General features: G+C 41.3%; 1 protein-coding gene across 5 annotated transcripts in view; it reads right to left on the bottom strand.

The window, feature by feature from the left end:
• The window catches only part of ANKRD44 (ankyrin repeat domain 44), a 327806-nt gene that overhangs the window by 141568 nt on the left and 163847 nt on the right, over nt 1-22391 (bottom strand). For all 5 annotated transcript variants that reach the window (XM_047870045.1, XM_047870049.1, XM_047870050.1 and 2 more), the window contains exon 4: nt 11119-11189. In XM_047870045.1, coding sequence (XP_047726001.1) covers nt 11119-11189 — 71 coding nt within the window. The remainder of the gene's footprint in view (nt 1-11118; nt 11190-22391) is intronic.

The raw sequence follows: 22391 nt of genomic DNA, 5'->3' as shown, positions 1-22391 counted from the left end.
CTCCGAATGCACTGAAATGCACAGTGATGGGCCTGCCAAATCAATCTACAGATTGTAATATGTACCCTTAAACTAAAAAGATGTATGCAAGGAACCTGCAGATTAAAGATGATAATACAAATGCAAGTGTAAATAATGTGCAGTCACAGAGCTGACAGTTCTACTCTGAGTAAAAGGTTTCTATCATCCACATTACAGGGTAAAAATAATGACAAATTTAATCAGATCTGACAAGAGCTTGGCCAAAACAGAAGAAAATCATCAGAAGTCTATTAGCTACATGGTTATGTAAGACTATGATAAATGAAAAGCCTCACCCTAAGTATATTGTGATATACTTGAAATATTAGCTAATAATAGTCATTCCGATATATAATTTATAAGTAAATAAGATGCATATCTTGAAGATGCATGCTGAAAAAGTTTTGCAGAGATACAGCCAAAAAGGTTGGAGATAAACATCATAAAGCAATAATATAAAAGTGGCATTGTACATATTCACAGAAAATAAGAATATACACTATATTTTTAATTCCTTTGTCTTGTGTCTTATTTTACTGTATTTATACAGATTATTGCTTTGCACTAAATATTATTTAAATTCAGAATAGACTAACAAAATAGAAACTATACATGAACATTTCACAAATTTATACTATTCGGACATAAGACCACTGAATTCATGAAAAAATTTTAATTAATTAATTAATATATTTATTTATTTATTTTATTTTGAGAGAGAGGGGTGGGGCAGAGCAAGAGAGAGAGAATCCCAAGAAGACTCCACGCTTGGTGCAGAGGTCAACACAGGGCTCAACTCCATGACCTTGTGATCATGACCTTAGCTGAAATCAAGAGTCGGACGTTCAACCAACTGAGCTACCTTGGTGCCCCCAAAACCTTTTTTTTAAGATAACAAAATATGATTACTTTGAGAGTAACTCAGACTAGGTGAATAAGATGTTACCTAGGAGAGGCCCTACTTTTAAATGATTAAGAATGATTTACATTTCATTCAAAGTAACAGGTTAAGCCAAGAAAATATACATTTTACATACCAGTTATAGTTTATATATAAATAAGTAGCATTAGAGCTTGTTGGGAAGAAAATCTGCATTGTTAAATAGGCAATACTTCTAAAAATAGTTTAAACAGAAAAATTTTGGTCTGTTTTTGTAAATAAAGCTTTCTTAAAACACAGAGTCATTCATTTCTTTACATATTATCTATGGCTTGTTTGAATTGTAACAGAGTATGCAGCCATCAAAACTCAACATATTTACTATCTGGCTTTTGCTGGAAAAAGTTTGCAGATGCCCTGGTCCATCTTGCTCCTTGTTTGAATTACCACAAATTGCAAATGATCAAATCTGGTTAAAATAAAATTTTGTTATTTACCAACACAAAAAAATACTGTTTTGAGTCCAAATAGTCTTCTAAGGAGGCTAGAAGCCTCTGTGTTCAGTCCTTGCTATGCAGTGGTGGGTCTATAGTGAATTTGGGAGGAGGATGTACCAAGCTGCATTTTGGGGCATAATACAACAAGCAGCATTTGGAGCTTGGTAGGAAGGAAGGGGTGAGGACAGAGAGAAAGAAGAGAGGACTTGGGCCCTGTACCCCAGGGCAGAGGTGTACGTCTGGGCAGGAACAGAGTCAGCAGGCTACGAAGAAAAGAAAGCTGATACATAAACCAAACAAACATCAGGAGCAGTTTGGTGGAGCCAGGCAACCAAACACTCAGATCTCCAGGAATTCTTTGGGATCACTGGAAGAATGCTAGACTTTGCACAAGATATGGCACATCATTTCCAGCCGGTTATATCCATTTAGAAGGCAAGGTGCCCCAACCAGCAGCGGAGTTACACCCCCAAAATTAGACAAGTTAAAGGTTCAAGTTTATTGACTGGATGGGGAAAAAAATAGAAGCAGGTAGGCTTTCTAATAAGTCTCCTTTCACGTGAACTTTAAGCAAGTACCATGTGAGTGCCAACTTCGTCACATTTGTCTCTCATACCAACACTCAACTGCCATAGCTCAAGGATGCCTAGAATAACCGTTACTTTTATTTATCTACTTTTATAAAATGTTTTAGCTTTGCCATTCTTCATTTTTATTTCTCTATCTGCTTATGCAATGGATTACATTGTTTTCATCTTACTTGACAAGAAAGGACTCTATCTAGAAATACTTAGTATACAAAGGAGGGTATCTTACTTATTTTCCAAAAATTAACACTTTTTTTTAATGTTTATTTACTTATTTTGAGAGAGAGTGAGCAGGGGAGGGGCAGAGAGAGAGGGAGAGAGAGAATCCCAAATAGGCTCCATGCTGTCAGTGCAGAGCCTGTCACGGGGCTCGATCCTACAACCCATGAGATCGTGGCCTAAGCCGAAATCAAGAGTCAGGTGCTTAACTGATTGAGCCACCCAGGGGCCCCCCAAAGTTAACTATTTTTTATTAATGAAAATACAAGTATTCTAAAATTATTATGGAATTAACTTCATAGACATGGGATATTAGAAGTAGAGAAGGCTGGAGCCCCTCGGTGGCTCAGTCGGTTGAGCATCTGACTTCGGCTCAGGTCCTCATCTCACCGTTCATGATTTCGAGCCCCACATGGGGCTCTGTGCTGACAGCTCAGAGCCTGGAGCCTGCTTCAGAATCTGTGTCTCTCTCTTTCTCTCAGTCCCTCCCCTGCTCACACACACACTCTCTCTCTCTCAAAAATAAATAAACATAAAAAAAAAAAAGAAGAAGTAGTAGTAGAAGGCTTCAGGGGTCATCTGGCCTGACCTCTTCATTTGAATAGGCAGCTTCATGTGATAGGCAGGGTGACTGAGTCAAGGGGAATGATCTGTCAGCCTGGCTGATTAAGAGCCTGGCTTCTGCATTTTCTACCAGGCCAGAGCTTACTCACTGGACGGTTTCAGCCAAACATGCTGACATAAGTACTTTTAAATGTTAATTCTCCTTAGTTATTTAAAATTTTTAACTCTGTTTTAGCCGGCCAAACCTGCTTAAACATTAATAGAAATTTAATATAATACTTCAGTAAAAAACAAAGCTTTGATTTAGAAAGACAGTAATTTCCTTCTTTAAAATTGCATTTCTCTTTCAAAAATTTTAATCTTGGAAGCACAATTTGGTTTTAAGAGAGAGTAATTTTATAGCTATTTAGGAAGTTAATTTTTGTAATCAAAAGAAGCCTTTCTCTCCTAGTATCACCCACTAGCTAAAATCTAGGAGTCTGCCCTGACAGAAATTTACAAGATAAAAGAAAACTAGGGGCAGCTGGGTAGCTCAGTCAGTTCAGTGGCCAACTTCGCTCAGATCATGATTTCATGGTTCGTGAGTTTGAGCCCCACGGTCGAACTCTCTGCTGTCAGCACAGAGCCCACTTCGGATCCTCTGCCCCCCCTCTTGCTCTGCCCCTCCCCTGCTCACGTGCATGTGCTCTCTCTCTCAAAAAAATAAATAAATCAGCATTAAGAAAAGAAGAAAACTAATGTGGGGCAAGGGACACTGAACACTTTCTGAATCAAGAAAAGATATTTAGGGGCGCCTGGGTGGCTCAGTTAAGCCTCCAACTTCAGCTCAGGTCATGATCTCACAATTTGTGGGTTTGAGCCTAGCGTTGGGCTCTGTGCTGACAGCTCAGAACCTGGAGCCTGCTTTCAATTCTGTGTCTCCCTCTCTGCCCCTCCCCCGCTCATGCTCTGTCTCTCTCTGTCTCTCAAAAATAAGCATTAAAAAAAAAAAAAAAAACCTAAACAGTGTTTCTCAAACTATCTGTGGTGAAGGACCAGTTTTTAAAAAAATATTATTTCAAATCAATCATGAGTCAATGCTTTTGTGAAATACAATAAAAAGTATTTAGTAGGATAATAAAATTTAAAAAGACAAATTTTGAACTTGATTCTTTTATTATTAAATTTAGCAGGCGTGCAATGAAAAATTGCTCTAAAAAAAACTGCTCCATCAAATTGCTCTAAAAGTTTCTGAATGCTTACTCTTATCATTTTGTCTTAAGACAAAAGCTCACGGGCTTAGATGGGTATACAACCCACACTGTGAGTAGGGCTCCCGCAAAACTTTCTTTATAATGAACAAGCACATGTGAGGAGTCCGGCATTTCTCCTGAATGGAGGCATCAGCCCAGTTAGCATTCAGTGTTAGGACTGTAGACCTAGTTGGATTACACTCCACAGTAGGCTGCTCTGTATCAATCATGGAAATAATAGAGTGAGCAACTGTCATGGGATGCCATGCAGAAGGGAATTGGAGACGGCATTTGCAGTCACTTTATTGCTACTTTTTATGACTTTCTCTTTTTACAAAAGGCCACCCGAACCCTGTAATAAGAAGTAGAAACATACACAGCGGCACATGGAAAAGATGAAAAGAAATAGGAAGCATGTGTCTTAAAAACTGTCACCCTTAATGTTTGTTTTTTCACTTCCAAATGTGCATTGCATTTAAGTGGTCATAAATTACTCAAGGAAAAGTAATTGTTTGTGACTATAGAGAGTCCATGCAGGCATAAGCAATGTCAAATGTTATAAACTGAAAGTTGGTTTAGACCGGGGTCTGAGTCTCACCCAGTTTTCTGTAGAAACTCTCCCCAAAGCCTGGCAGGTGCCTTGTGCATACTGTATACACTCAGTATATTTGGGTAGAATAAATGCATTGGTATAATCATTAGAAACTCTCTAAGTAAAAATATGCCAGTATTAACAAGACATTTCCTGCAGTCCTGACGGCATTTACTCTATTACTGAAATCATTTGGGGCTTTCACCCTCTATTGATTACAGCAATTTCATATTCTGAAAGAATTGCATAAATCGGTGCCCAACTAATTTGTTCAATTAATTGAATATTTTTCCAAAAGCCCTCCTTATTAAATCAAACTTGCCCTTCATTATTTTAATTATTATTGGAGTTCAATTATTCCAAGAACTAGCAGTACAAAGGGGGCTCCCTGGAGACTCTGGGGTATGGAGGAACTCAAAGGCAACTGTTGAAGAAGTGCTGCCTTTCGACACAGGGAGGGCCAGATACTAAAGTATTCCCGGTGTTAGACCTCAGCTCTCAGAGTGTGGTGTGGAGACCACATGCGTCACAATCTTCTTTTTAAAATGCAGATTTCTGGGCGCGACCACAGGCTATATCAGAATCTATGGAGATGAGGTTCTAGAACAGGTACTTGTGACAAGCACCCCAGATAATATGAATGCACAGTAAATCTGAGTATCACTCACCTACATTCTAAGTAATAGGTCATAGAGTGCTTACTTTCTTTCATTCCCGGTACTACGTCCTCTATGTGACCATCTTTTTATAATCATGGAATAACTTAAGGAAAGCAATAACATTCCCGTCTCCCATATAATTCTTCCAATCCTCTTGTCTACTAGCATTTAGCTCACAATAATGACAATGCTTTTTAGAGAAAGGGGGAAAGCATGAGTATTAAAATTTGAGCTATATGATAAAATGCTTATCCTGCTCGGCTCTGGGAAACATTTTTATACTTGTCAGGACTTCTGTCTACACAGACACAAAAGCAGACCCATTTTATGGGTAGGAGCAGTATCCATCAGGGGGCTCGGTTGATCTGAGGGAAGCAGCAGATCATGGTGGTTAAGAGAGCAGATTCGCGAGTTACATGCTCCTCCACTTACTGGCTGCGGCATGTTAGGCTTGTTACCTAACTTCACTGAGATTACCTTTCCTAAATTAGGATTAATAGCATTATCAGTCTCAAAGAGTGGCCCGGAGGTTAAAACGGGATCATGCACAGAAAGTGCCTAGCATTCTGCCTAGCACACACTAAGGTTTCAATAAACGTTCACTGTGACAATATATATTTGGACTCAACATCCTCACTTCTACAGCCTAAAGACAGTACACAATCATTTTTAGCACTGTTAACCAAAAGACAGCCGCTAGAACAGGAAAGTGAAAAGTTCAGCCATTCTCCTTTGGTGCTACCTTCAGTTCATTCTAGAAGAAAAGGCATGTGTGAAAAGCCGGCTGCATTTGGACGCAGGCCACAGTAGACTGGGTGCCTGGGTGTCTGCCCTAAATACCATGTCCTGGAAGACACACTCTGTGACCCTTCAAGGCCCCTGTAGCACACTTAACAGTGTCCTCCACTGGGTGGCTTCTAATAAACAAGGTATTAAACTGTCCAGGTTCATATGCATTTAATTCCTGTCCCCTATGGCTGCTCTTTTCTAAGACAGAAAAACAAAAAAGCAATAAGAATAAGTTAAACAGGGGGGCGCCTGGGTGGCTCAGTTGGTTAAGCGGCCGGCTTCGGCTCAGGTCATGATCTCACGGTCCGTGAGTTCGAGCCTCGCGTCGGGCTCTGTGCTGACAGCTCAGAGCCAGAAGCCTGTTTTGGATTCTGTGTCTCCCTCTCTCTCTGACCCTCCCCTGTTCATGCTCTGTCTCTCTCTGTCTCAAAAATAAATAAATGTTAAAAAAATTAAAAAAAAAAGAATAAGTTAAACAGGAGGAACAATCAGAAATAATTCACACTTCAGAAAACTCTTCCTGGAAGCCCCAAATCTTGCTCATCTGTGTTATCTAGAATCTCAAAATATGTTTCCCTAACACTTTGGCAAGAGATATCTTCATTTCTTCTCAGCAGTGGGAGTAGTCAGAGAAAGGGGAGGTGGTGGTGAAAGAAGCCTTTGGGGGGTCACGCAGAAGACAGTGCTATGGCTCCAATTATTGGTTTGGCTGTCTCCTCCCTGGGAATCCCAGGTGTGAGGAGGTGGGGAGGAAGGAGGGGGACTCGGGGAAGCATCAGAAGGAAGCACACAACACAGCCTGGTCAGTAGCAAGAAAGTCTTGAAGGTTTATCTCCAGATCCCAGTCTATGCTGGACAGTCTTCGGAGGGTATGACCACGTCTTGATCTACTTTTCGGTGTGTGTAGGAGTTTTTCTGTCAGGCATGGGTTGATGTTTAAGCAATATTATAATCTGATACTCCTATTGCTATTACAGGCTCAGGAAATACATTTAGCAATGAATATGATTTTTCCAGGCATAGAAATCTGAACATAAAACTTGCCTGGATGGAAAGAAAGCTCAGAAATTTGACTGATATCGATATCTTTGACTTCTACTGATATCTGTGCTGCATACAATTTTGAAACTCATCCTGATCTCGTGGGTTCCAGTGGCTTAAACAGCTTCCTGTGCCACACTTCCATAAACAAGCTTCGAGTCAGTTTACCCTGCATGCACGAAGGATGATTACCATCGGCATTCTCTGTGGTGCACACTAGTTCTATGTTAGCAGTTGTACAGAGAATCACATTAACATAGCTTAAGTTAGAAATCTAGTCTTTAATGAATCACTCAAAAAACAGTTGTTTACTGAGCAGGCTAGATGCTGGAAACACAATGACAAGCAACAGGCATGACACTCATTTCAAGGAACTTACTATCCAGAATGTCATTTAAAAATTTTTTTTAAATATTTATTTACTTTTGAGAGAGAGAGACAGAGAGACAGAGGCATGAGCAGGGGGAGGGGCAGAGAAAGAGAGAGACACAGAATCTGAAGCAGGCTCCAGGCTCTGAGTTGTCAGCACAGAGCCTGACGCGGGGCTCGAACTCATGGACTACAAGATCATGACCTGAGCTGAAGTTGGACACTTAACCAACTGAGACACCCAGGTGCCCTGAGAATGTCTTTTTACTTAGAATAGAATAATAATTTCAGTGATAGTTTTATGTTGTGAACATAGCCAAGCTGAACTATATTTCCCAGAATCCCCTCCCCAGCCCTGTTTGCCACAAGGGAAATCTGCCTGGATTTTGGGAGGCATAGATGAAACCACAGCCTGATTGGTGTGTTGGGTGCCAGGTGCCGCTGCAGCTTGCACACACTGTCACTGACCAGCTGGACCCTGTGTTTGCACAGGACATGGTTGGTGCTTCTTCAGAACTTACAGTATCTCCCTCGGTTTCTCCTGTTCTTGGGTCAGGTGCCCACAAGCTCTAAGGTGAAGCACACGGCTCCTTCTGCAAGTCTCCCAAGTCTGCAATGTTGAGGCAGTGAGAGTCAGGGGTTCCAGTTTGTTCTTGTTCTCCCCCATTTCACGTCCAGCTTTTCTTTGCAACTGCAGACCCTGCCTGCCAGCAGTGACTTCAGAACCACACAGAAACCAAGGTGATGGCCTTACACAAACTTCTCCAGCAGCTCACACAATTGTGTGAGGCTTAATTACTACAATAAATATCTTATTCTGTATCTCTCATGGTGGTTCTGGGTCCCTGATTGAACCCTGAGCCCTGAGACATCAATTGCCTACATTTTAGAGGCAAAGGGCTTTGAGGACAGAAGAGAGTTCATAAGCCTTTCAATGCAGAAACGGTTTTTAATTCACATTCGCGTAAATCATACACCAGTGTTTGCCAATCTAAGCAACAGACAGATGTGCCAACTCTCAGGCTGAGCACACACATCTCCTTTGGCAAATGCTAACAGCCAAGTTCCAAAACACAATCCAAACCTTCTCTGTTGTTTTCTCCTCAAGCCTGCTTCTCTTTTCTCAGCTATTATTTAGGGGAGATATAATGGAATGTAATAATCACATAATAAGATCAAATTCAGAGGAAGAAGAAAATTCGAATTTAGGACTTCCACAGCCAAGTGCTGTGTTGGAGTTCAGATGTCCACAGTCTGTTCCAACGACAGTCACAGAGACTTCAATTTTCATAAGAATCTTTTTGACTTGTTGTGACAGATATTAATATGAAGATATGACCCTGACTACAACTCAGGGTCGGCTTGCATTTAATTCCTTCCTAACAAGAGACACCTGCAAGGGATATTTTTCCCTCGGCAAACCTGTAGAGGGAGCTGGTTCCTCAGGGAAGCAACAAACGCCTGTCTCAGACATAAAGGTTGAATCATCATTGGGTTGACTGAACTCAATCAAATACACTAAAGACATGTAAGGAAGGCAAGCTGATGGTTGCTGGCAAATGGGTGTTTTGAAGATTTAAAGCAAGTAGCTGAGCTCACAAAGGGGGAGATCACTTGGGAAAGATCACATAATACTGAAATCATCTGGTTTTACATCTTTCTGTGCCACTAGACTACAAGCCTCCTAAGCACAGTTCCTGGCATGTTGGAAGTGCTTGGTGAATTTTTTTTTTTTTAACTAAAAAGACCTGGTTCATGTTAGAAGAGGAATAAAACTCATAGTTTTCAAAGAATACTTAAAAAAAGAAATTTACTGAAGATCAAACAGTCTTCAAAGACCAAGGAATACTCTGTGAAGGAGCTAGTCTCATGACACATGACACTGGTCATACAAACTCAAGCAGCCCACTGTACCTGCTTTCCCAGGTTAAACAGAAATGAAACGTAAGACCATAAGGAGATTCTGGATTCCCCAGGATCTGAGTCAGGCAACTTAGGATCATTTGTTTCCCTCATTCCATGTGGGCTATTGGGAAAGAGAACAGACCGCATCTTATAAAAACTACTCAAATCACACAGCACAGCAAGGAAGATTATGAGCACTAAGTTAACTGTCATCTACGAAGCATATTGTGAAATGTCCAGATAGTTTGCCAAAGAGGAAAAGCTGACGCTGATGATAGCCATCAACACGTCAGCAATACCACTTGCTCCTAGCTGTACCTGGAGAACAGCACCTTCTCCAGCAGCAGAGAAGCCTCATTGGGTAAAAAATCAGCTACAAAAACTAGTCATCCAATGACAAGTGCCCCCTAGGTGACAGCCTCTTGTATCCCTGGATGGTGGGCATCCCCTCTGACGAGGTTGCAAGGTTCATATTCACCAGCATTCCTGGCCACCCCTCCCCAACACTGGTTCTCTCTTCGCATCTGTTATACTTTCCCTGAACCAGCTGACCCATTTGCTGTAGTTTCTTTAAAAATTTTTTTAATGTTTATTTATTTTGAGAAAGAGACAGAGAGTGAGCAGTGGAGGGACAGACAGAAAGGGATACACAGAATCCAAAGCAGGCTGCAGGCTCTGAGCTGTTAGCACAGAGCTCAACGTGGGGCTCGAACCCATGAACTGTGAGATCATGACCTGAGCCGAAGTCCGAAGCTTAACTGACTGAGCCACCCAGGCGCCCCTCCCCCCCCCTTTTTTAAGATTTGCTATAGCTTCAATGAACATCCTCTCAGTTCCTCAGTGCTAGACGTGTATAAAAAATGATCATCTATTAACCATCTTCATCTGCATTTTTGGAATTTAAAATAAATTCTTTCTTGAGTACCTACAATGTCCCAGGCTTGGGACACATCAAGGAACAAAACAACAACAACAACAACAACAACAACAACAACAACAACAAAAAACAAGTCTGTGCCCTTATGGAGCTTACATTCTGGTAATATGTTTGCCAAATGTGACATGTTCATACAGAACTGATTAACTTCCCTTCCCTGCTCCTCTGCCTCTGCCTTCTCAATCGATGGCATCACCATTCACCCAGTGACCTCTCTTCTACCTCACCCTCACAAGGTCCCAAGTCCTGTCAGGTTCATTCTTATCTTGCCATGACTGTACCCTACTGCTCAGAAGACCCCCAGCCTCTGCCATCAGACTTATCTTCCACCACATCCCTTGTTCCATCTATAGCCATCTGAACCTGCCATTCATTCATGTCCGTGGCCCTTGTCCTCTAGCACGTCTACTGTCCTGCCTCCACCCTCCCCCCTCCTTCTGGCCTGGTAAGTCCCTACTCATCCTCTAAGCACCAGCTCAACCGACCTCTCTTCTTGGAAGACTTCTCTACTCAGGCAGTTACCTTCTTCCTCCTCCAATTAAGTTACGATATTGTACTGATCTGCTTACATGTTGAGCACCCCCTTCAGACTGAGAACTCACTGAAGTCAAGTATCACACTGTCTACCTGGGACTACTCCAGTCACCACCCCCAGCACCATGCCTGGCATGAAGGAGGTGCTCAAAAGAACAAACTGTTTTTTGGTAACCCTCTTGTATTAGAAGTAAAAGCCTTTTGTTCACAAGCAACAATACCGAATTCAGCAGAAAGCATTTTTCTCTTTCTGTGGCCTGGAGGTGCTAGATTATATAAGATAATCACTCACTTCACTTCTGGAGGCAACAGCCCGGTGCAGTGGGGTCAGCCACATGTTGTCCTTGGCATTTACACGAGCTCCTGGAACCAAAAGCACAAGTTAGAGGCATAATGCAGTCAGGGAAATTCTATTGATGTTAAATCAAATGTGATATCTTGTGCTCTCATTTGCCTGGTACAACCACCATATTTTGTTTTGTTTTCTCTTTGTACCGGTCATGCATTTGCTAGCCACCAGACAGGAGGAAAGACCTAGCATAGTAGAAAAAGTGAAACCAGGAGCTGAAAATGTCACCAGAATTGCATAAAGACTGTGTGAGAAGTGCAGTGCCTCATTGGATAGGAAACACAGATGTAAGAAGGTGGAGATTCTCCAGGAGCAGGGAAATGTCGATTCTGAAGAATGAAGAACTTCGCAGGTATGTGTGTATGCATATAAACATATATGTATATAAAATGTATAAATATAAAATGTTTTATAGACAATATACAATATATAATCACATATGTTAGTTTTAGTCTTCAAGTATACTTACCACGCAGGACACACAATACCCTTCTTGGCAAACTGCTTAGGATGAGCAGCCTTCCAATAAAAGTATACTAGAGGCCAGTGGGATTTCAAACAAGTCTTGTAAGGTTGAGTTCTCATGAGACTTGATCTGGGCTGAGGGGATTAGCAGAAATCTGTTCTATCCAGGAATCCCAATTATTTCTCTGAGACTAGCCAGGTATCTCGGTAGGAAGAAGCCAGCTTCCAAAGCATTTGGACAGACACGACATGAAGTCTATACACGTTGATCACGGCCCTCCCTCCCCCGCCACTATGGGGTGGGCAGACAGGCTCACACATGGGCCAGAACAAGTGCACACTCAGGGATGTGCCCCACATGCTCAACTTTCTGGGAGCCACGTCGCCGTCACGGAACAGAAGCTCTATGTGAATGGATTTCCAGAGAGTAGAGCATGCCCTCCTTCCACGATACCCTCACCATATCTATGAGTGCAAGTTCACTGAGTCTACAACTGAACTGTGGAAACACCCAATATGAGCTTCCCTTTTTTGGGTCCAGGGTTTTGATCAGTGTTTTGCCCAGATGGAAAATTTCTTTAAAGGGCTGTAAAAGAGGAGGATAAGATAAATATGTGTGATATCTTTGTAGCTGCAACCTGAGGAGCCTATGTTAGCCTCAGGACAACAAGGAAGGAAGCTTGTGAGGATGAAGAGTGGAGACATGAATCAAAGAAACTAGAAAGTAAGGCAGAGGAGGGGAAGTGTGGAGGGGGTGCCTCTGGGACAAGGGCCGAGAAAGTGAGTCAAGTGGAATCAGGGAGTGACTAATCTCAGTGAGGCCAAGGCCAGCTGAGAGCTGAAAAATAGAAACCTTGTTTTAAAAAGAAAAGAAAAAAAAAAAGGCGACAGGAGACTTTCATGGGTAAAAGTGAGCTAGCCATTTAGTTTAAGCCACCAGCTAAAAGGAAATAACAAATCATAGAACTTACCCTATTTTTTCTCCTTAACTGAAGAACAAATACCATCAACAATATTAATTACAGAGAGCAAGAACATAGTAATCCCTAAAACAAGAGAGAGAGAGGTCTCTCCTCCCCTCCCCTCCTTCTGACTTCATTGGCTTGAGATAGACCCAAGTGCAGGTATTTTTTAAAAGCTCCCCAAGACCCAAGGTTATTTTAATATGCTGTCAAGGTTGAAAGCCACTGATAAATTGTTGCTTAGTTCATCAAGCTTAAAATTACTTGAATCCTAATTCTACTAACTCTGTCCAGGCAGTTTACCCGAAAAGGCTGAAGCCCCTTACATCAATAAGGATGAAATAAAATCAGTTTGGGCATGCTAAGAATCAACAGCGGCAGGTTATCTCCTTGTCCTGTAGCAAGAAGTCCTGAGCTAAACGCTCTGGAGTGAACGTCCTATAGGGGTGGATGCCTGGTGGGGATGCCTGCATCAGGGTATCCCATTCACTTGCCCTGTCCAGTTTTAACTTCATGTCACAAAGCCACACCAGTCATCTGAGAGGGACAACACCTGGTCGCATCACACCCTGTGTCTGAGTCTGAGGTGTCACTGAACTGTCTGCACGCTGTCCCATTAACCACTGTAGTCACCCCCTCCTTTAGTACGTTCGTAGGAAGAAACGCTATGTGTGTCAGATGTGGTACCTGCTGTGGGTACCACATCCCTTCAGACTCGGAGCCTCAGAGTCAGTGCAGTCCAGTGGGAATGTCATGGGAGCCAAGGATGCAATTTAAAATTTTCTGGTAGCCACATTAAAAAGGGGGATAAGGGGCACCTGGGTGGTGCAGTCGGTTAAGTGTCCGACTTCAGCCAGGTCACGATCTCGCGGTCCGTGAGTTCGAGCCCCGCGTCAGGCTCTGGGCTGATGGCTCAGAGCCTGGAGCCTGTTTCCGATTCTGTGTCTCCCTCTCTCTCTGCCCCTCCCCCGTTCATGCTCTGTCTCTCTCTGTCCCAAAAATAAATAAATGTTGAAAAAAAAATTTTTTTTAAAAAGGGGGATATAAAAAAGAAGCAAAATTAATTTTAGTAATATATTTTATTTAACTCAATATACCCAAACTATTATCATGTAATTGAGTTTAAAAATTATTCAGGTAATTTATTCTTTTCCTCATGCAAAAGCCTCAAAATCCAGAGTGTGTTTTACCCTTACAGCACATCCACACTGGAACTGGCCACACTTCAAAGGCTCAGTAGCCACCGCAGGTTTGTGACTACCGTGTTGGACAGTGCAGTTCTAAATGCTAAGTGGTAAAGCCCAACTTGTCTACTCATTTGCTTAAAAGCTCCCTTTAGTTCGGAAGAGCTAAAATTCTATTATTACAGCTGTGCAATTGCTAACAGCCTTGTTAGAGACTGCTAATATAATCTGAGCTCTTGCTTGGTATACTAACAAATGTGTAGTCCATTTAATAGGGAGATGCTATTAAGATGCTAATTTTGTAGATGAAGGAACTAAGGCCACGAGAAGTAATAAGCTCCAGGTACCCAGCTAGGAAATGGCAGATTTGAACCCAGGCAGTCTGACTTCAAAGCCCAAGCTCTTAGGCAGTGTGCCTCACTTCACAACTAACTTTCCCTAAACATTGATTAAATTTCCCTTCTACTTTCTCCAATCTTTCTCCGCCTTCCTTAGATTCATTCCTCTCTCCATCTTTCCATCTTTCTCTATCTTTTTCCATTTTCATATATATATATTTATATTTCAAGTATTTATACATATACATTCCCCCTTGATTTCATTTCCTTTTCCCCTACATTTCTCCTTTTAGCTCTAAACACTGGTTATAATAATATGAAACAAAAATACATACTTCATTATTCATAGTCTTTGACAGAGCAAATTTTGCATTGCCTGTGTGTAAGCTTAAAAAGCTAATGCAAGAAGAATCCCAAATGGCAAGATACATATGAAAATATACTTCTCAAAATTTATCCGGGAGAAGCAAATGAAAGCAACATTAACATACCATTTCACACCCATCAAATTGGTGAAAATTCTAAAGTATGACAATCCCAAGAGTTAATAAGGGTAGGGGGTAATATTAACACTTATATTGGGGTGCCTGGGTGGCTCCGTCGGTTAAGTGTCTGACTTCGGCTCAGGTCATGATCTCGCGGTTTGTGAGTTCGAGCCCCGTGTCGGGCTCTGGGCTGACAGCTCAGAGCCTGGAGCCTGCTTCAGATTCTGTGTCCCCCTCTCTCTCCGCCCCACCCCTTCTCGTGCTCTGTCTCTCTCTGTCTCTCAATAATAAACGTTAAAAAAAAAAAAAAGATTTACATACAGCTGGTGGGAGTATGAACTGGTACAACCACCTCTGGGAAGCAATTTGCTGCTACCCAGTAAAACTGACATTGCATGTGCCCTCCTACCCAGCGACCCATCCCAAACATATACCCTGGACAAACTTTGGCACATGTGGAAAAATGTTTACTGCAGCATGTTTGTAACAGCAAGAAATTGAAATCCTAAATGCTGGTCAAAAGGAAAATGGATAAATACATTGTGGTATATGTGTACAATGGAATGTCATACTGTCATGGAAATGAACGGACTGAAGTTTTTGAGATATATATATATATATATATATATATATATATATATATATACACAGATGCACTTCAGACGAATAACGTGAATGAACAAATGAAGTTACAAATAATACCTATTACATAATGTCAGTTATATAAAGTTTTTAAATTTACAAAAACAATTCTACATGATGTTTGTGGATGCATAGGTGTGAAACAAAAGTAACAGATATGGCTAAAGAAAACAAATAGCAATTCTAGACAGTGGTTGCTTCTAGGAAGGGATGGTAGAGAAAAAAGGATGAAGTATGCCAAGTGGGCTGGAAGTGTATCTTCAATATTTTCTTTAGAAAACAGATATGAGGGGCGCCTGGGTGGCGCAGTCGGTTAGGCGTCCGACTTCAGCCAGGTCACGATCTCGCGGTCCGTGAGTTTGAGCCCCGCGTCGGGCTCTGGGCTGATGGCTCAGAGCCTGGAGCCTGTTTCCGATTCTGTGTCTCCCTCTCTCTCTGCCCCTCCCCCGTTCATGCTCTGTCTCTCTCTGTCCCAAAAATAAATAAACATTGAAAAAAAAAATTTAGAAAACAGATATGATACAAACATGGAAAACGTTAGGATATCTTAAAGCTTGGTGTACATGGGTATTACTTATATTTTTCTCCATATTTTCTGTATGTTTGAAATATTTACTATTAAACATTTCCTTTTTTTTTTTAATTTTTTTTTTCAATGTTTATTTATTTTGGGACAGAGAGAGACAGAGCATGAACGGGGGAGGGGCAGAGAGAGAGGGAAACACAGAATCGGAAGCAGGCTCCAGGCTCTGAGCCATCAGCCCAGAGCCCGACGCGGGGCTCGAACTCACGGACCGCGAGATCGTGACCTGGCTGAAGTCGGACGCTTAACCGACTGCGCCACCCAGGCGCCCCTACTATTAAACATTTCTAAGAAAGCAGTGCATTTGGAGTTTTATGTTTCTTAATAAAAATAGGGAAGTTTGGGACACTTGGGTGGTTCAGACTCTTGATTTTGGCTCAGGTCATGATCTCGCGGTTTGTGAGTTTACGCCCCAACTCAGGCTCCATGCTGATTGTGCAGAACCTGCTTGGGACTCTCTCTCTCTCTCTCTCTCTCTCTCTCTCTCTCTGCCCCTCCCCAGCTCGTGCTCTCTCTCGCTCTCTTTTAAAATAAATAAGTAAGCTTAAAAAAATGGGGAAGATTATGATGCTTTTTCTTATGCTATTTTTTCTTGGTCAGTGGCCCTTCTCACGGATAAAAAAAAAAAATGACATTTTCATATAAAGTGGCCCAGGCACAGTCTCTTCCAGAATTTTCCGAAGGCTCACTCCAGGTATATAATTGATAAGGAACCACAACTGCTGTTGGATTTGTAGATAACCTCAGTGGCACAGTCCAATTTGAAAAGACATTTTCAAGTTAACAATGTGTTCTCATGCTCTCTTCCCTCCTCAATCACTGTAGCTGATCCCACAGATAGATCCCCAGCTGTAGAACAGAAGCAAGGTCAGCACACCCAGAAAAGGTGGGACCACAGAACTTCATGACTACCCAGAGGTGAGAGAGCTTGAGAATCTCAGGGAATCTTTTGCTGTCTTCCCAAATTTTATCACAACATTTTGAATCTAAACATCTCACCCCAGTAGCTCCTCACCAGGCAGATCACCAGGATACCAACGAGGGGCAGAGGGCACGTGCATGGTACCTGTGTCCACCAGCTTTTGCCATGGCATGTCCAAATCTTACCTTCAGTCTCCCTCTGTGTTCTGCCTCCCCCTTTTTCCTCCCTCTCTCTCCCCTTCTCTCTTCTCCCTTTCTCTCTCTCTCTTACCCACAACCTATTTCTGTCTTTGTGTATGTGTATTAGAATGCTCTATAACATGTTTCTAAAGGAAATAACTATGGGCTAATGTTAAGACTAATCTTCAAGAATGTGTTAAAAAAAGGTTAGCCAAAAAAGTAATATACAGGAAACAATCTTGGTGTTAGACAGAGAAGAGTTGGTTAAATAAACTAGTATATAGCCATATGCGGTGGCTGTGGTGCTCTATAAGAATTCTTAATAATTTGGAGGGATGTTCACAAACCATTGTTATGTGGAAAAAGTAAGTACCAAAATATTATATCAGCCTGCTTTTTTTTTTTTTTTTCAACATTTATTTATTTTTGGGACAGAGAGAGACAGAGCATGATCGGGGGAGGGGCAGAGAGAGAGGGAGACACAGAATCGGAAATAGGCTCCAGGCTCTGAGCCATCAGCCCAGAGCCCGACGCGGGGCTCGAACTCACGGGCCGCGAGATCGTGACCTGGCTGAAGTCGGACGCTTAACCGACTGCGCCACCCAGGCGCCCCTGAGCCTGCTTTTGTAAAAATATTGAATAGTCTAGAAGGATAAACCACAAAAGACTTGAGATCACTTTCTGACACATGGTAAGCACTACATAATTGCTTGTTAACTATTATCAGAGCAGAATCAGGGACTAAGGAATAGAAACTGGGGGCATCTGTCTTTGGCACGATGTGCCAATTTAGGTCCAAGCCCAGGGCAGTCCTAAATTAACAGTTGCTAATTGAAGGAAGCTTTCTGGTTAAAAGAGAGATTCCTCAACGTCTCCTTCACTGAGCTAGTTTATACAGCAGCTATGAAAATCTGCCTAACATAATGAAAATCAGCAGACCTATTTTACTTCATGGTTTCATCATACAAATAATGCATTCTTCTTTAAAACATGAATTGGTTTTTTTTTAATGTTTTTATTTATTTTTGAGACAGAGAGAGACAGAGCATGAGCAGCAGAGGGGCAGAGAGAGGGGGAGACACAGAATCGGAAGCAGGCTCCAGGTTCTGGGCTGTCAGCACAGAGCCCAATGCGGGGCTCAAACTCACGGATTGTGAGATCATGACCTGAGCTGAAGTCGGACATTCAACCGACTGAGCCACCCAGGCGTCCCCAAAACGTGAATTATTAAAGATTTGAGTAAAGTCCTCTGGAGAATCATTCTCAATGCTGGACTCTCCCCACTTACTGAAGTTAAAAAAAAAAATCACTGCCCTGAGCCTGGTACATAAGCCTCCAGTTTCTTGTACCCCTACGCAGGCCAATATGTGTACCAAGGAAAACTGAGAGAATTAAGCTGAGTGGTCAGTACAATATTCTTTTTTGCATATTTAAAACATTACAGGGGTGCCTGGGTGGCGCAGTCGGTTAAGCGTCCGACTTCAGCCAGGTCACGATCTCGCGGTCCGTTGAGTTCGAGCCTCGCGTCAGGCTCTGGGCTGATGGCTCAGAGCCTGGAGCCTGTTTCCGATTCTGTGTCTCCCTCTCTCTCTGCCCCTCCCCCGTTCATGCTCTGTCTCTCTCTGTCCCAAAAATAAATAAACGTTGAAAAAAAAATTTAAAACATTACACAGTAATTTTTAAAAATCTATAGTGTTTTATAAGTATGCTTTTACATAGATTATATCATATTGTAATAACCCTCTGAATATTGTATCCTACTATAACACTCTGAGTTTCTGAATTGTTTCTGAATTGACATTCTGCATTGTTTCACACGATATATTTTTCATACCTATCTCTGTTGATATTTACGACGCCATTCTTTTTAATTACCACATGTATTCCAACATATAAACACAGTACATTTTTTAGACATTCTGTCCATTGATGGGTATTTCAGTTGTTTCCAGTATTTCATTATTCAAAAAATGCTGCTGTGAACACCCATAAAATGATTCCTCCTACAAATGTGCAAGTATTTGTCTAGGATAGATAATTAGAAATGGACTTTCTGTGTCATGGGTCACACACACTTTCAGTTTTAATCCTTAGTCTCAATCCTCCAAAGAGTGCTAATGTGTGAGATTGCCTAGTTCCCCACATCCTCATCAATACTTGATATTATCAGCCAATAAAATATTGCAAATCTGATTGGAAGGAAGCAGTATCACATTTTTCTGTTTTCCTGTTTAATAGTGAGGTTGGGCATCTTCTAATATGTTTGTTTACTGGACATTTGCAATTTATTCTCTGAGAACTGCGTGTTCATATTTTTTGCCTGTTTCCTCTATTTTTCTATTAGTGTTTTTCTTGTTATTTATATTTATACATTTATATTATATTGTTATTACTATTATTATTTATATAGTCTGCAAACTTTCAGTTTTATGTAGCGCTCAATGTGGCTTTTAATATTAACATTCTTTCAAGGAGAAAGATGACCCCGAGCTTGCTGATATCAGAAAACAACCCACACCTGGCGTGTAACAACCAACCAATGCCAGCATTGTTTCCTTGGAGCTTTAGCATCACTTGAGGAATTGAAAAATAATTAGAAATCTAGGAAGTAGCTTCCTTCAGTTTCTATCCCTCCACTTCTCCTCCTCCAGAAGGTTAAACGGGCAGCTGCCAGGAAAATCTCCTCTCCCTGAACAACAAAATTATTATGACAAAAGCAGAGTTATCTGAATGGGGACCAAGCAGTATTTCATCAATGTCATCCCCTGCCACTGGTTTCCTCATCCTCTTCCGCTGAACACGTCCAAGAGTCTTGTTTACATGTCAGAGGGAGACGTCAGATGGTTTTGAGTTGAATATTTATAACTGATTTTTCTAAAGGAAGCTTCATGTTATTTACCTGCCTGTCAGGCGCCATTGTGCACTGAAGGACACAGAGTCTGCATGTCTAATGATTTAAAGGCAAATGCTTTTTACCCAAGGACATTTTCAACCTTAAACATAAAAAAAAAAAAAAAAAAAAAAGGTGCTAGGCTATACTGATTCTTCAGAAACAAAGACCCAACTAAAAGTTGTCAGGCATAAACTTTAATTATAAATTAAGTATGTTTTCATCTTATCCCTATTAGTGCTTGATTTTTTTTTTTTAATGGAGATCAAGAGTAAAGGAAACTAAGTATCTTTCCCAGAGGCAATATTCCTGTTCTCTCAGCCTTGTCATCTAGGAAGAAGTAAAACAAAGGAAAAAGGTAGACTAAGTGACTGAAAAACATTACAGGCCCAGAAAGGATAATTGATTCTTAAGTCTGGTTTATCCAAAGTTTGACTTTTAATTGTAGAAATAAATACATACGAAAGATCATATGAAATATGACTTCAATGTAATGAGATCAGCTTGCTATTGATTTTGCTTTTAAGCAAACAGACCAAATGTTATTACAGCCCAGGAGCACTGTCCTTCAAAGCAATAACCTTGGAAGAGTGTATGATAATTCAGTGTATGTGACAATTGCTTAAAACATTTTTCAGACTCCCTTTGGACCTGCCTTTAGAACCAGTTTACACATCCACCAGAAAATGGCTCATTACTTTGTAATCACACCACACTGAGGGTGCCTGGTTTAATCACCCCTCTCTCACCAGAACAAACAAACAAACAAACACCAATCAAATCCAACCTCAAAGGATGAATAATGAATATTTGTTATGCATAAAAGAATCAAAAGAATGACCTGCCCCTGGCACTGGTGGCAATTTGCATTGACCGTGGTAATCACATTTTGACAAATCACAGGAAATGATTTTACAAGAATACACTTGTTTGGTGGCCTATGTCTAATAAACATATCATTTTTAGTTAGCAGTTGCACCTCACAAACACTCCCACGTTAGCAGGTGGGTACCTCCAGTTTTCTTCCTTCAGCCCAGGACCTGAACCTCGAGCATCCCAGTTTCTCTACAGGGTATTGTGACAGTGCTCGGTTTTCTGTGTGCTCTGCTTCCTCTAGCTCAACCCCAATCTCTTAACTCTTAGCCACGGATCCACTGATTGGTTCACGCTGATCTCATTCATGCATCTCCAGCAAATGATTTAGCATGCTCTTCACCTTCTCTTTGCCTTAAATCCTGACTCGGCTAGTTCCCAAACAGAAGCCAGAGGCCAGACTGGGGATGGGGTGGGGAGAATAAAGCCAGAATCTGAACTGGCAGTTATAAGAAGAGGAAAGTTTCAAGGCCTGAATTCCTCCCTTTCTACTCAGAGGCATTCAGGGTTCCATCCGCCTGGCTAATAGGAGATAATGTCAGTGGGAATTTAGTGGGCTTGGGTTACACTATGCTCTGTAAGTTAATACAACAATGGAGTACATAGCTGTAATGGGCTATTCTGGCAAGGCCAAATCATTTGTCCAACATGGGAATCATTAGCACCTCATCCATTATTAAACTGGAAAGCAGTTTGGTTGGATTCCCTAAAGGGTCAGCTGCCAGATGTAAGCTCAGAAATGAAATCATCGTGCTCTTACAAGGATATTTCTTTAGGAATTTAATATACAAATTGAATAAAGGACCTTTCAAGGAAATTAAAGCCATGTGAATTCCAAGAGTTTGTCTAAGCTTCCACAGTTGAGTAAAATTTCGAAAGAACTTTCCCAATGCTCTCCTGTACCCTACGTCTTCCTAATTGGATATGAGGAGGAGGAAAAATTCCATTGCATGTGCCATCCAAAATTATACCAGGGACTAAACAGGTGTGCAGATCAGGATCGACGGAAAAATTTCTCCAGGCTCTAGTAGATGAGCCCCATGTAAGTGAGGTTGATGGACTCCATCCCACGTGAAGGTGATATGAAACCAAGTTTCTCAAACAGTCACCAGCCCACAGATGCCTGAGGAACATAGAGGGGTCAACTTCATGCTGCAGAATTAAAATCTTCCTTCGGATGTGGAAAAACAAACAAACAAAAAACCAAAGTTGGGGGTCTAAGACAAAGTTTTGAATTTGCACCTTCATGAACTAAACATTCCTCTGAGATGTTGAGATGTCTCTTAATACAACACTTGGTTGGTTGGGACCCCTTAGCTGTCGTGCCACAAAATTCTTATTTTACACCCCCACTGGTTTTGCCTACAATTTTCCATGGCCCAAGTTTCTACAGCTATAGGGCAACCAGCCAGGTATGTACTGGCTCTCAGCCATAGTCTGTGTCACACCAAACAATACATGTTTGTTTGGAACACAGCCCTGGAACATCTTTAAAACTGTCAGAAGGAAGGCCTGTTCTTTATTTTTTTTTTTTTCAGTAAATATTACCTTTAATCCAGCAGAAAAAAAAAATCAGTCTATCAAATGGAAAGTGAAAAAATGGAGGAAACAATGTACATTAAACATAAAATAAGAAATGACTTGCAAAAATAAATCTCAATATATTAGCAGTTAGGCCTGTTCTTTAAAGCAC

This window comes from Prionailurus viverrinus, chromosome C1 (assembly GCF_022837055.1).
Source record: "Prionailurus viverrinus isolate Anna chromosome C1, UM_Priviv_1.0, whole genome shotgun sequence".
NCBI lineage: Eukaryota > Metazoa > Chordata > Mammalia > Carnivora > Felidae > Prionailurus > Prionailurus viverrinus.
Note: the sequence above shows the minus strand (reverse complement) of the source record. Positions and strands in the feature narration are given on the sequence as shown.